Source organism: Rhamphochromis longiceps, linkage group LG23 (assembly GCF_057381845.1).
Source record: "Rhamphochromis longiceps isolate RC_006_pf linkage group LG23, R_longiceps_female_GT1.1, whole genome shotgun sequence".
In the NCBI taxonomy this organism is placed as follows: domain Eukaryota; kingdom Metazoa; phylum Chordata; class Actinopteri; order Cichliformes; family Cichlidae; genus Rhamphochromis; species Rhamphochromis longiceps.
In genome coordinates this window covers 27,980,088-27,994,031 of record NC_140578.1, presented here as the reverse complement: position 1 = coordinate 27,994,031, position 13,944 = coordinate 27,980,088, and the positions used below count along the sequence as shown (strand labels likewise).

Below are 13,944 nucleotides of genomic sequence, written 5' to 3'. Positions count from 1 at the left end.
TTCCTGGTGCAAGTCCCTACTACTAGATTTATTAAACCTGCGCAAATTTGCGTAAATCCCCTGAACCTACCGGTAAGACCTCCTAGAATAACTGACTTTTTTATTTTCTGGTGGAAGTCCCCTGCTGAAATTTTCACAGGTCATCAGCTCGATTCTCCTCCTGTTTTTGTTGTGCAAACCACCCATTATCTTTGAGGCCTGGAACATTTGCATTTGTTCACTCAGAGTAGCTCAGATCCAAGGCAAGAGAAAAATCTGTGTTACAACCCTACAATGGAGCTGAAGGCCTCTAAGCAGGGTGCTAGGAGGTGTTAGGTTCAGGGAATTTACGCAAATTTGCGCAGGGTTAGTAAATGTAGTAGTACGGACTTACAGCAGGAAAAAAGGCTCAGTAATTCTAGTGCTAGCACCCCGCTGAGATTTTCACAGGCCTTCAGCTCTATTGTTCTCCTGCTTTTGTTGTGCAAAACACCCTCCCCCAACCAGGAGAGATTTGTATATGTGTAGGAGTGGCATTACTTGACTACAGCACAGTGCTGTGCATAAAAGCAGACCGGCCAGGAGGGAGAATCATTTCTTCTACGCATTTCTGAGAACGCACATCAGGATGGCCTCCGTATCACTGCCACGCAGGAAGAACCTCTCCGCGCAACAGGCTTGGGCCTTGCTTCAGGAAATGGACGAAGCAGATTCTGATGGAGGAGAGGTTTCATTTGTCCAGCAGGCCACTGATACCTCCTCAGAAGAATCTGAAAAGGAGACGGAACAAGAACCCAACATGCCTCCACGGAAGAGGCCCCGTGGTACTGGGAAGCCCTGTCTGAGCCACACGGCAAAAGACGGCAATTTGTGGGTAGAGGAGAACAATGGAATACCCAGTGCAGGAGCAAATCGCTCGTGCTTCACTGCACAAGCTGGACCCACAGAGTCTGCTAAGGTTTGTCATTGTCATATTACATATGATATTTATATAAACCCATTTAGAGTGAGGTTCATGTAAATTTACCATTCTCTATTTGTTTATCTTCCGACAGCGTAAAATTACAAGTGTGCTCCAAAGCTTCCTTTGCCTGTTAGACGTGGGAATGCTGCACACCATCAGAGAGTGTACGGTACATCAAGCCCACAGAACAGAGCCGGACTGGAATTTGTCAGTTCATGAACTGATGGCATTCATTTCAATCCTGTTTGTAAGAGCAATCATGTGTCCCGTTGGTGCCATTGTGGATTGCTGGTCAGAAAGATTTCTGGTGCCAGTAATCAAAGAGACAATGCCCCGAGATAGATTCATTTCAATTATGCAACACCTTCGATTTGATGACAAGGACACGCGGGCAGAACGGGTGAAAACAGACAAATTTGCGGCGATCTCTGACATCTGGACACGCTTCAACGAGAACTGTGCTAAGAGTTTCACTCCAGGAGAACACATGACCATAGATGAACAGCTGTTCCCTACCAAGGTTCGTTGTCCATTCACACAGTATAACGCAACAAAGCCAGACAAATTTGGGATCAAGTTCTGGATGGCCACAGACTTGGACACCAAATATGTCTGCAGTGCATCTCCTTACTTGGGAAAGGACCCCAGTCGTCAGAAGGGACAGAGGCTGGCAGAGAACATGGTCATGAAACTGATGGAGCCGTTTTTGGATGATGGGAGAAACGTCACAACGGACAATTTCTTTACTTCACTGTCACTGTCGCACAGACTGCTGCAGCACAAAACAACGTTACTGGGCACGGTGAATAAAGTCCGGCGTGAACTTCCTCAACTTGCGCGGATGTATTCCATAAGAGCAGCAACACGCAGGTGGCCAGTAGCAGTTTTCTACAATATGCTGGACCTGGCGGCGGGGAATGCCTACATTTTGTACAAGGCATGTACAGGGTGGACAGGCAAAAGAAGATTGTTTCTGAGTCTTCTAGCTCAGGAACTTCGTTGCCGATTCATGCAGCACAAGGAAATATTAGCACAGGCTGCTGAAGCTGCTGCAGCTACTGTGCCAGTGTCTGGAAAGACAACGCAGTGCCAGGTGCAAGAGAGCTGCAACAGGAATCGCAGCAGGTTTACCTGTGCAACATGTCAGAAATTCACCTGTGCCAAATGCAGGGATGATGAACACTGGGTCTGCAAATGCTGTAAAGTTTGAAACACTTTGAAATAAAACAGACTTGTGTACCCATATATTGTGAATGTGTGTCTTTTGTATCGATATGGCAGGAATTTCTGAAGGTTGTAACACAGAGGTTTGGCTTGGCTTGGATCTGAGCAACTCTGAGTGAGCAAATGCAAATGTGCCAGGCCTCAAGGATAATGGGTGGTTTGCACAACAAAAGCTGGAGGAGAAACGAGCTGACGACCTGTGAAACTCTCAGCAGGGGTGATTAACACCTCAGGACTTGCACCAGAAAATAAAAAAGCCAGTAATTCTAGTAGGTGTTGGGTTTAGGGAAGTTACGCAAATTTGCGCAGGTTTAGTAAATCTAGTGTTGCTAAGCTATAACTGGACAATCACTATACATCAGAGGTGTTTTAGAAATCAACTTGTTTTCAGTGTTTTTTTGTGATTTTTTTTTTTTTTACAAATGTAATAACGAAAAAATATACAGACTGTAAGACATGAGATGGACTCGCATACTGAAGCTGATGTTTCTCCCTTCATTTACGTCTGGTAAATAAGCGCAAGAAGGGGAGGATTTGTGCTCAAGGGTCCCTCTGAGGCTGATCTTAACAAGGGGAGAGCAGATGGATTTCTTGGACACACGCATACACACAGGAATTAAAATGGATTGACAACGTGAGCCTCAAGGGAACAATATGGACTTGGATGCAAAGTAAAATTATTTCAGATTTCAGTTTCTGCTGCAACTGAATTTCAGATTTCCACTTCACTTACTGCTCTGCTGGATCATTTCACAGGCCACACGTAAGAAACAGCATGGGCATGAATTTGAATTAGGACAGAGAACAAAAAAGCAGAATGCACATAATGCATGCACACACTGAGGAACGTGGATTTCTCTCTGGGCCCCCGGGGACTGGTCTTAGCCTCTTAATGATGTTAGAGCCAGAGAGCTGGATTTACTGTGGTGGGGAGGGCCGAGGAAGGACAGCCCACTACAACCAGACACACACACATACACACACTTCTGGTTATTCCACTTATCATTCTATCAATCATGCACATATTCATGCACAAATTAGCATTCGGAGAGGAGCATGACACTGTACCACACTCCCAAAGGACGAGAGATTCCTGTTGGGGAACAGGTACGCACTCACCATGTGAGTAATGACACGGCAAGATGACAGGTGTAAATATGAAGCTAGACAATAGAGTCAGTACAATGAGTTTTCACAGCAACTTTAAAGCAGTTTGAGTGTATCTGGGATTAGGGACATGATGGTGAGATTACAAAAGAACAAAATGTCACCAGCATCTGTCATCACACTGTTTAACTTTCTGTTCACTTTGTTTCTATTCCATCTACCAATGTGTGGATTTAAGGAAGTTAATCTATTACTAACTTATATAGTAAAGTTAATAAATCATTAACTCTGATTAAATAATCATCTGCTGTGCTTTAATCTTCTTTTATGTACCATGTGGTCAAACTTTTCGGCACAATCATGGGATTCATCTGAAGATTGAAACACATAGATCGATCCATTTGCTTGTGTGGTTATCGGAGTCATTCGCTAACATTGTATTTCTCTCACTTAATAACAGTGACTGTAACTGCTACCCACCCTTTTCTTCATTTCTGCCGCACTCTCGTTTCCCTGCTTCCTTGTAAAGATTTTTTTTCCTTTCCTTCCAGGTTGAAAGCTTTATTGGTTATTTTTGTTTTCTGAGCTCATTATTCTCAGGAAGGAAGTTGTGGGTCCTGCGGCCCATTGTGTGGAATTTCACCTTACACCTTTTTGTTTCTTTGTTGCCAGGCCTCCCCACCTTTAGTTTAAATATACTAACGTTAATTGGTAACTGAAACTCAGGTGTGGCATCCTCTGTGTATTTTGTGATCACTGAGATAAGCTGAGCCTTGATGATTTTTTTCCTTTTATATACCTTTATAGGTATATAATCCTTTTATATATATACCTTTTCAGCTACTCATTATCAACCAGTCACATTGGTGTGACACTGCTGTGACATTTAGCTAGGTCAAGACAACCTCCTGAAGTTTAGAATGGGAAGAAAGGTGATTTAAGTGACTTTGAACTTGGTATGGTTGTTGGTGTTGTTGGAGGGGCTGGTTTGAGAATTCAAACTTCTGGATCTGCTGGGATTTTCCCTCCCTCTAGAGCAGTGGTTCCCAAAGTGTGTGTGTGTGTGTGTGTGTGTGTTGGGGGGAGGGGAGGGGGGGGGGGGGGGGTTGATGGCAGGAGAGAGGGGCCAAACATCTGATAAGAATTTAGCAGTAACTGAGTAACTGAAACACCCACTTTTTACAACCAAGGATGCAGAAGAGCATCTCTGAATGCAGAACACATCCTGCCTTGAAGCAGATGGGCTATAAAACGAAACACCACAGACTACATTCCACACAGGCTCACCAAAACTGGAAAAAACAGACCGTAAAAATGATGCCTGGTCTGCTGCAGTTTTCAAGATGAAAAATTCTGCACCAACTGTGATGCTGTTATGTCAACATGGATCAAAGTCTCTGAGGAAGTTTTCCAGCACCTTGTTGAATCTGTGCCATGAAGATTTAAAGCAGCTCTGACAGTAGCGGTAGGAAAGTGTAGATATTAGAGTGGCTGATGAGAGTACGTCAATGTATTTTATCAGCCTCGAATATGAAAAAGAAGCTTATACATGTGACTGCAGTACTGTTCTAGAAAAAGGCAAATTTGTTGTGAGCTCATTCAGTCGATCAGGGCAGGATTTGCAGAAATTTTCAACCCTTTTTTATTATTACTGGCTCTTTGAGTTTAATGAGGAATAGATCCGTGTCACGCATTAATCCATACCGCATCAGAGTATCAGTTAAATATGATGAAAAAGTGAACTTGTTTTGAAATTATGTATTGATTTTTCCCTCCCTACTGTCTCTGCAGCCCTCCTCCCATCTGTCTGTCTGCCTGTCACTCTATCGCGTGCTCTTGTGAATGAAGCACTCAAACACACACACGCACACACGCACACATTTCACTGCAAGCAATCTGCCAGTCAGAGTTGGATGTGCTCGCGTGATCGCACACTAATACACCAAATCATACACACACGAACATGCCAAATCTTCAGTGAATGAATGATGGATTTTTTCGCCCAGTTTACTTGATCATACACATGTGTGTGCTTGATTCATGTTACGTAACACTTCATTCCCTGCTCTGACTTTCTGCCATTTAGTTATCCATGTGTGCAATGAATCACCAGGCTGCTTCACTTTAACGAGCACGTGCAAGGGGTTACGTAACAATCTACTGTAATCTCATGTAAACATATAAAAAAGGCCGCCTCATTCATATATTAATAATAACCTGAGAAAAATAATGGCAAAAATAGAGACAGCTGACAACTAAATAAATTCAAGTAGAAAAATACTGACTTATGCGTCATCAGGTATGAATAAAGTATCAAATGTTAAGTACTAGTGCAGAAGGTTTATAGATGCACAGAGGAGGGTTTAGGGATCTGTTTATAGTGTATGATGAGATTTAAATTATGTAAAATGTAAGATTAAGGCATGCAAACATCATGCGAGATATTAAAAAGATTATTATGACTATTTTGTCTATTTATTTTATGTGATTTCTTTTGTTCTTTTCTCCAATTATTTTTGTGAATTTTATCCCCAGTGTTGAACAACTTTTTTGCTTTTTTTTTTCACAGTCAAACACCAAACACAGAGCTGCACTTATATAATACTGGACTAGCAGGGAATTTTGTTGTAGGCTATATGTAAAAACAGATTAACGTATACAGTTCTTTTGTTAGTATTCAGTGCAGCTAAATGCTACATGAAAAAATAAACTACTGTTTACTGAGCTATGCTGCACTTGTCAAAAATAATGAAGTCAGAGTTTAACATAAAATAAACACAAAGATAGAATGAAGCTTTTAATAGAAAGTAATTCGAATGGAAAAAGAGAGGAGAGTAGATGCAAATGTTACGTGTCTATTTTTGCACATGGTTAATGAAATGCATTCCAGTTTCATTAAAGACTGAAAGCATATTTCTATCTATAAATTGTTAATTGTTGAGTCTGTTTTGCAATGGCAATTTTTATTAAATGTAAACTCAATGTGCTTCACACTGAAGAAAAAAACATAAAAACCTGTGCAGGTTTATAAATACATTTCTGAATAAATAAAGCATCAGATTAGATTGCATGAAAATAAATGTTAAAATTTGTAAAAATATTCTTTTTAAGAAAATATTATTGTAATTTTAGAGAAAGAAAAAACAGCATTACAGTGCTAACATGGCTAAATTCAACAGCACAATAATTGCATAACAATGTCCCCTGATGAAGCACAACATCAGAAATCCAAACCAGAGATCACGTTACTGCATCTACCCAGCGAAACAACTGCTCTTTTAAAATGCTAACCGCTTAGCCCCTGCTATACGCCGCTTTCAAGTCACATAGCAAATACTCAGAGGGAGTACGCATGAATGAGCTTAAACTAGAGCACGAACTAATCCTGTATACTTATCATTACTGTAAAACTTAAAAGAAGGATTTTGTGCCTGTCATTATTTAATCTACTTCTTTTGGAACTGTGGGCTTAAGATATTTAATGTAGCTTAGCAAAGGTTCAATCAGGAAGAGTACTTCATTCAGCCTCCCTTATGACTTCATTCATCACTGTGTCACAGCCACACCTCTCTCTCCATTCATAGTTTCAAATGTAAGAAAACATTTTCAGGTTCATTTCATCGAATCAAACAAAGGGAAAGCCAGTTTAAAGTAAACCATGACAGGCAATAATTATTCTGCCTTTGCATTTAGATCTAAGGTTTCTCTGAGAACATGAAGTACATTAAACTCCCTGAATGACTCGTGCAGTGGAGATAAGTATGCAGGAGGCTCATCACCAACAGCTGCTGTTTATAATTTTTAAGAGGGGGTGAGATCAGAGGACAAGATGTCCTCACACATGCTATAATTAGCTTTGTGGGTGTGTTTCTTCCTCGCAGTGACAAAATTTAGGTGTGCATTTACAATTCGGAAATTGTCATAATTACACGAAGAAAACAGGATGTTTGTGAAAGTCTAAAAAGAGCGAAAGCTGCTGCTCGAGGAGAAAATCACCGACATGTGCTGTTTTTCGACCAGGAAGGCTTGAACTAATTTGGGGCTGTGACCGTGTTGGTGTGTGTGTGTCTGCACATGACAGGTGTAGAGGTTACCATGGCAATCAGACAGCAAGACTGACGAAAAATGTTTATGGAAGTAGTGTGATGGCAGCGGAAAACTATCACCAGTTCCTATCTGCTATCTCACACACGCTGTGGAAACATGGAAACGGTGGATGATACTTTATTTCTTGTCAGTGCATTTTTTTCTGCTGAATCGACACTTTCAGTTAGATTGCATCAGTTTACCTCATCATGCGTGTGTGTGTGTGTTTTCCCTGAAGGGTTGTTAAGAGCAAATATGCCATGTGTGGTTTTGGCACCCAGTGTGTGTATGTGTATATGGTTGCACACCATTGCCTAGAGGCAGCCAGAGTTCTGCCATCATTATCTCTCCTCGCTGGGAAGTTTTTGGAGAAGTGGGCCAACTTTGATGAAACGGTGCACAAGACAAGTAGCAAGATGAGAAAGTTTGAAATCAAAAGACTAGAAAAGAAAATGTAAGCAATGTACTAGTTGTTGTTTTTTTTTAAAGACAACTAGCGACCGTTATGTAATTCCAATTGTGCATTTTCACTGCAGAAAAAAGACCAAAACTCTTCATTTGTTCTACTAACAGAAAACATCCAGACTCTGTCTTCCTGCCACTGCAAGTGCATGCACAGATTTCTTTTGTAAGGTTTGCAGGTAAGGCTAAAACTTCATCTGATGGCAGAAATCCCAGATCTCAATCTGAAACACCAGTAGCAAATCAATTGTTCTTTGGCTTGGTGTACCAAGGCCATCTATGCACTGGCAGATATTTGAGATATCCCTCTAGCAAACACAGGATTGGGTGAAAAACAGCATCACATTTCTTGGTATTCTGATAAAAGACTGGACTACTTTAGTTATCATAGTAATTAGGTCCCCTATGAAATGTTTCATTTAAAACAAAAAACACTCCCTACCAGTCTACTCACTCTTTGTCATCAACACAGTGCTGGTACAGAGCCACTTGTTATTTGAAGAACCAGCCCACATTTTAACAGGTTTAGCAGCTGATTTTTACATAGCACCGTTTGCAGAGGTTGGGTCATTTCCATGGGAATAATATCATAATGGACAGAATCTGTGGGCAGCATCTTCCAATTATTTATAAGTTTCTTGCAGTAGGACTCTGGGATGGGACGCACTCTCTAAGTCTTTACACTTCTGCACTCAAAGACTGAGTCATATCACATTTGTCTCGCTTCTACTAGTACCTACTCGGCTCTGCTTGACCCGACTTGGTTTTTAGGATTTTACATTAGGTAGTAGAACCTGGTACCAGGTACTTTTTTAGTACCTGCTCGGCCTGGGTTCAAAGCGATCTGAATCAACCTGAAAATGTGATGTCAGCAGACTGCATGCCCCCGATTGGCCTGTCAGTGGTGTCACTCTTTGAGTCATGAGAGTGACTCCTTAACAACAATCATATGCACAATTTCTGAAACCTGGCAACATGGTTCCTGAGTCTGACAAGATGTCATAGACCGAGCAGTAGGTATGCAGCCACCTCAACGTCCTCCATTGTTGTGTTTGTGGCATACAAACAAGTCACTGGACTTTTAGCCATGTTGCTATAACGACCCCGTGCACATTGAAGCTGTGTCCAGATTCATAGGCTGTATCCTCCTGAGGACCCGGCCTTTGTGGCCTACGTGGGCCGGGTCCTCCGAAGGCTGGGTAGGCTGGAATTGAGCGGCTGTGGTGAAATTGGACAGTCTTGCCTTCAGATTTGCATCACCACCTGTCTCAGTGGAGTTTCATAAACTCAGCTGTCTGCTCCTTGCTATCTAAAATATAACAGGACACTGGCGTAAATTCTTGATCACACTTCTGTTTAATCAGTTTTCCATTCGACGTTTGTTCAGCTGTAATCTCAGCCAAACCGATTAACTCATGAACAAATAAAACACTGAAAAAAGCCAAACAATAACATTTTTAAGTTATCTAAGTGACTTATATATCATGTTTAATCTGAGTAATGGGGGCTTTGAAAACGATGTGCCGGGAGTTTGCCGTTCTCAGCAGCTCTAGTGACCCTCAAGCTCCCGGCTAGCTATCGAGCTGCTGGATAACAGATGTCTCTGAAAATGTCGTAGCACTTTTACAAATATGTGATGTCTTGATAAACCGAGCAGATATTTAAAGTTTACACAGCTACATTCTCGCCTGAAAATGTCTTAAAAGTTTATTTTGTGACCCAGAAAAAGTAATACGATTAATATTAAAACAAAGTAACTGTCGCTATTGTTGGAATTGGCTGGGCCGTGTTCTGGGATATGGTGAGCCACGAAGGATATACCTGACCCATCCTTCAAATCTGGTGAAATGAAAGATGCATTTGTTGGCCGCATTTGAAGGAGTCTACGAATTTGGACAGCCTTCGTCGCGTTGCTGTGATGTAATCGGCCTACAAATGCTGCCTCAGGAGGATAAAAAGGCGAACGGCTGAAGTGAAGCGGCTGAAGAGTAAACCTTTAAAAGTAAGCACTGAATATTATGTCACATATTTATGTGCAAATGTTTAATAATGAAGAACATTAAAACATTACTGTTGGCCACATGTCGGCAAAGTTATGTGACATTAGTGATGTGAGTACTCTCAGCATCAACTTGGTTTTAAAATCTTTACTTTATAATATACACGGTTCAATAGCTGACCTTAATCTTACTGAGAATGTGATGATTTTATGGATAATATCCACAAACAGAACAGGCTGAAAGTCAGTGATGCTGCCATGTTTGTTTCAGTTCTATGAAGCTTTGAGTATTTTGGATTAGTAGTACTGCTGTGCTTGTTGCATCATATTGTTGTAATTGTTTATATGCTTTATATATTCTGAGGTAAGTTGATCTATAGTGTTACATCATATTCTATAAGGATGTTATGTGTTTGTATACTATCTGCCCAGTTTGACCCATTTAGCAGAAGTCAGCCTGTTTAAGGCTCTGATATCTGTTTTGTATGACTTGGTATGATTTTCTCACCCAATAAAGGAATATTTAATATATAAGTCTACTCTTCATTCTATCAGAAACAGTTTTCACAGCTCGTACATTTTGTTTTTACACATATATGTAAGCATTGAGCCAAATTTAGTAATGCCAACATATTAAAATAACAATATTTGTCTCTTATACATAATATACACTATACAATATATATATATACTATATATACACTGTCAAAGATACTTGTCTTTGAGTGCAGATTTAAGGTGATAGGAAATTTAAATAACTCCAAATTGAATCTTTACTGAAGCTCAGTATTTGACACCTCTTCAAAATAAAACAGGAAACATAATGAGACGCAGGCATGAAACACATGAAGGACAAGGGAGACTTAAACACAGGGGTTGAAGACACACGGGGAATCACAATGAACTATAATAGCAACCTAGGCATAATTAAAAAACATAAACATCAATATATATATATATATATATATATATATATATATATATATATATATATATATTTATTTATTTATTTTAACTCAAAACACTGGGTCAAAAGACCCAAGATCGTGACAGTGAGATGGTAATCAATTGTAGTGGAAAACTGTTGAAACCGAATTAAAAAAAGGGTTAAGTACAATCGAGTCGAGTTGAGCTAAGTAGGTACAAGTGTAAAAGAGGTCATTGTACGTTTCCTGAATGTACAACATCAAAAGTGTACAAAGGTGTAGAGCAGGGGTCCCCAATCCCAGTCCACGAGGGCCGGTGTCCCTGCAGGTTTTAGATGTGTCCTTCATCCATCGCAGCTGATTTAAATGGGTAAATTACCTCCTCAACATGTCTTCAAGTTCTCCAGAGGCTTGGTAATGAACTAATCATGTGATTCAGGTGTGTTGATCCAGGATGAGATCAAAAACCTGCAGGGACACCGGCCCTCGTGGACTGGGATTGGGGACCCCTGGTGTAGAGGATGTGCAGCTATGTGAAGTACATGACTTTCTCTACAGGTTTGAGTGAAACACGCTCATGTGACTGACAGGTGATCATACTAGACAAACTTGTATATTTTTAGTGTTGTGGGTGTCTCACAGGGCAAGAGAGGCATGTCACCAGTCTGTCACAGGACTAACACAGAAAGCCAGATTCATGCTCAAACCTACAACCAATTTAAAATCAGCAGTTAACCTAACCCAAGTCTTTGGAATGTGGGAGGAAGCCAGAGAGAAGCCACAAAGGCATGAGGAGAATATGCAGAACCACCACAGCACCACCATGCACCAACAACGACCTAAAAAAGTCTCTTAACGCCATCCATCCAATCCCTCCTTCTTCTTATCCAAATACAGGGTTGTGGGGGGGCTGGAGCCTATAGCAGCTACCACAGGGTGAAAGGTGGGGTTAACCTTGGAAAGGTTGCTCGTCTGTTGCAGAGTAAACAATCCACATAGCAAATGTTTAAATTTATAGCCATTCATAACTAAATAGAAACCTTTAGTTAAAGTTATGCATGGTCGCCAGAATGTCCCCTTCCACACTAAAACAATAGCGAACATTTATGAATGGCTAGACTAACCCCACTGCAAGATATTCTCAGTGTGGGGCATCAACACAAGCCGGCAAAAGTTCATTAAACAAAGTTCACAAACAAGAAAAGGTTAATAGTAGAAAGCTTGTCCTGTGTCTATTTTTCCTAATGAGAGCAGCAGAACAGCAACAAGTGAATTAGTGAGACCCAAGAAGCAGTTTTTAGTCTGATCAGCATCCTTTTCAGAAAAGAAAGTAAGTTAGAAGGGTTCATGTGGAGGACTCGTGCATACACATGCTCACACAAACAGGTTGTCATGGTAACTGTAGCTCAAGCATCAGGATGTGTGCTTTAAATAACCCTCATCTATATCAGTGTGTCTGACTGTCAGCCTATTAAACTGAGAAGCTTCTTCCATCTAAACAAGTTTGTGTATGTGTGTGTTTTAATTTAGAGTGGAGTGAAATGTTTTTTTCACACCACTGGAACCAGAAAATTTAGTTACACTACCAAAGTTTTGTACACGCTCGTGACATCAATAGGTGTAACAGATGTACTAAAATTCGGGAGATCTGTCTATTCAGCAAATACAAAAAAATGTCATATAATATTTCTACAGAGAAAAAACACCCTTTTTTTGTTTTTCCTGTTTTGCTACTTTTTGTTTGTTGTAGTGTTTTGCTTCACAGTGCCACTGTACTAATCTGATGCCAAACAAAGTAAAAAAAAAATACATTAATAATTAGGTGTGAGAGGATCCTAACTGCGACGCTTTCTGCTCCCTCTACTGACCTCTTCCACTTGCTGGTGATATATCTTTTGCCCACAGATGAATTGCCACTGCTCATTAAACAGAAAAACAAGATAAATTATTATTGATTAGCAATAATTGGAAGTCATTTTTGTTGATTTAGATTTTCTTTGTAAGAGCTTCAGTGGACAGCATATACAAACAAAAACTTTGCTTTTCTTCAATATAAATTTTTTTTGTCATAATGAAAGGAATCAGTTTAACTTCCCCAAAACTGCAATAAATAAAAAACATATAACTTACAATATAAAGTTAAGTCCTTTTCATCTATTTGGATAAGTTCATTTGATAACATCCATCCCTTTGTCTCCAAACTGCTTTGATATGTTGCTCATACCAAGGCCAGTGGTTTATAGCTGGCTCTGACATCCGGGTAGCTTTAGCTTTTCCTTTTTTAGGTTCTATAATATACTGTAGCAGATGGCTGCCTGCAACCTAGAGGTGCGACGGCATGTACTGCTCCTCTCACATCTGTTATAACATCCAAGAGTCATCTTGGATGTGTGTGTCATCACATGTCATCATATGGGTCATCATATGAAATTTGCATCCACATCTGCCCTTAAAGTCATTTTTTGTACATTATTTGACTCCAGTAAAATCACTCTGCTGCACTCAGGGTGGCTGACTTCTACAAGTAACACCTCACATTACCCTCAGAAGTGAAAAACCCAACATCAGCAGACTGTCATGAGTGTAAAATGTACTGCAACATACGGATGGAAGAGAGGATTACTACAATGATGCAAACCAAAGAGATGCATATAAATCTAAATAATTTTATAATATAAATATTGAATATAAAGACACTGAACATTTTCTTTTCTTTCAACAGGGGCTCAGAGTAGAGCAGCTGCTGCTCCACATCGAAAGGAGCCAGCTGAGGTGGTTCGGGCATCTGACAAGGATGCCCCCTGGGCGCCTCCTGGGTGAGGTGTTCCAGGCATGTCCCACCGGGAGGAGGCCCCGGGGCAGACCCAGGACACGCTGGAGAGATTATATCTCTTGGCTGGCCTGGGAACGCCTTGGTATTCCCCCGGATAAGCTGGAGGAGGTGGCTGGGGAGAGGGAGGTCTGGGCCTCTTTGCTTAGGCTGCTGCCCCCGCGACCCGGCCCCGGACAAAGCGGATGAAAATGGATGGATGGATGGATGGATGAACATTTTCTTTCTTCTTACTGTTTGCATAATGTTATTTGTTTCAGTGCACCAGTGGGGAGAGTCAGATGGCACCATGGATGGACCCATTAATGAAGTTAGATATATATATTCCAAATATCTGCTACAAGCTGTAAACCTTATTTTGGAAAGT

General features: G+C 40.7%; 2 protein-coding genes across 2 annotated transcripts in view; one reads left to right on the top strand and one right to left on the bottom strand.

Moving 5' to 3' along the window:
- Positions 1-13,944, bottom strand: part of LOC146642109 (sodium/potassium-transporting ATPase subunit alpha-1-like) — a 62,781-nt gene that overhangs the window by 39,691 nt on the left and 9,146 nt on the right. The gene's annotated exons all lie outside the window — the stretch shown is intronic.
- LOC146642110 (uncharacterized) lies at positions 551-2,187 on the top strand. Its single transcript, XM_085399197.1, has 2 exons — positions 551-937; positions 1,035-2,187. Exons 1-2 carry the CDS (start codon positions 608-610, stop codon positions 2,151-2,153), a joined length of 1,449 nt encoding a protein of 482 aa, XP_085255323.1. The 5' UTR covers positions 551-607; the 3' UTR covers positions 2,154-2,187.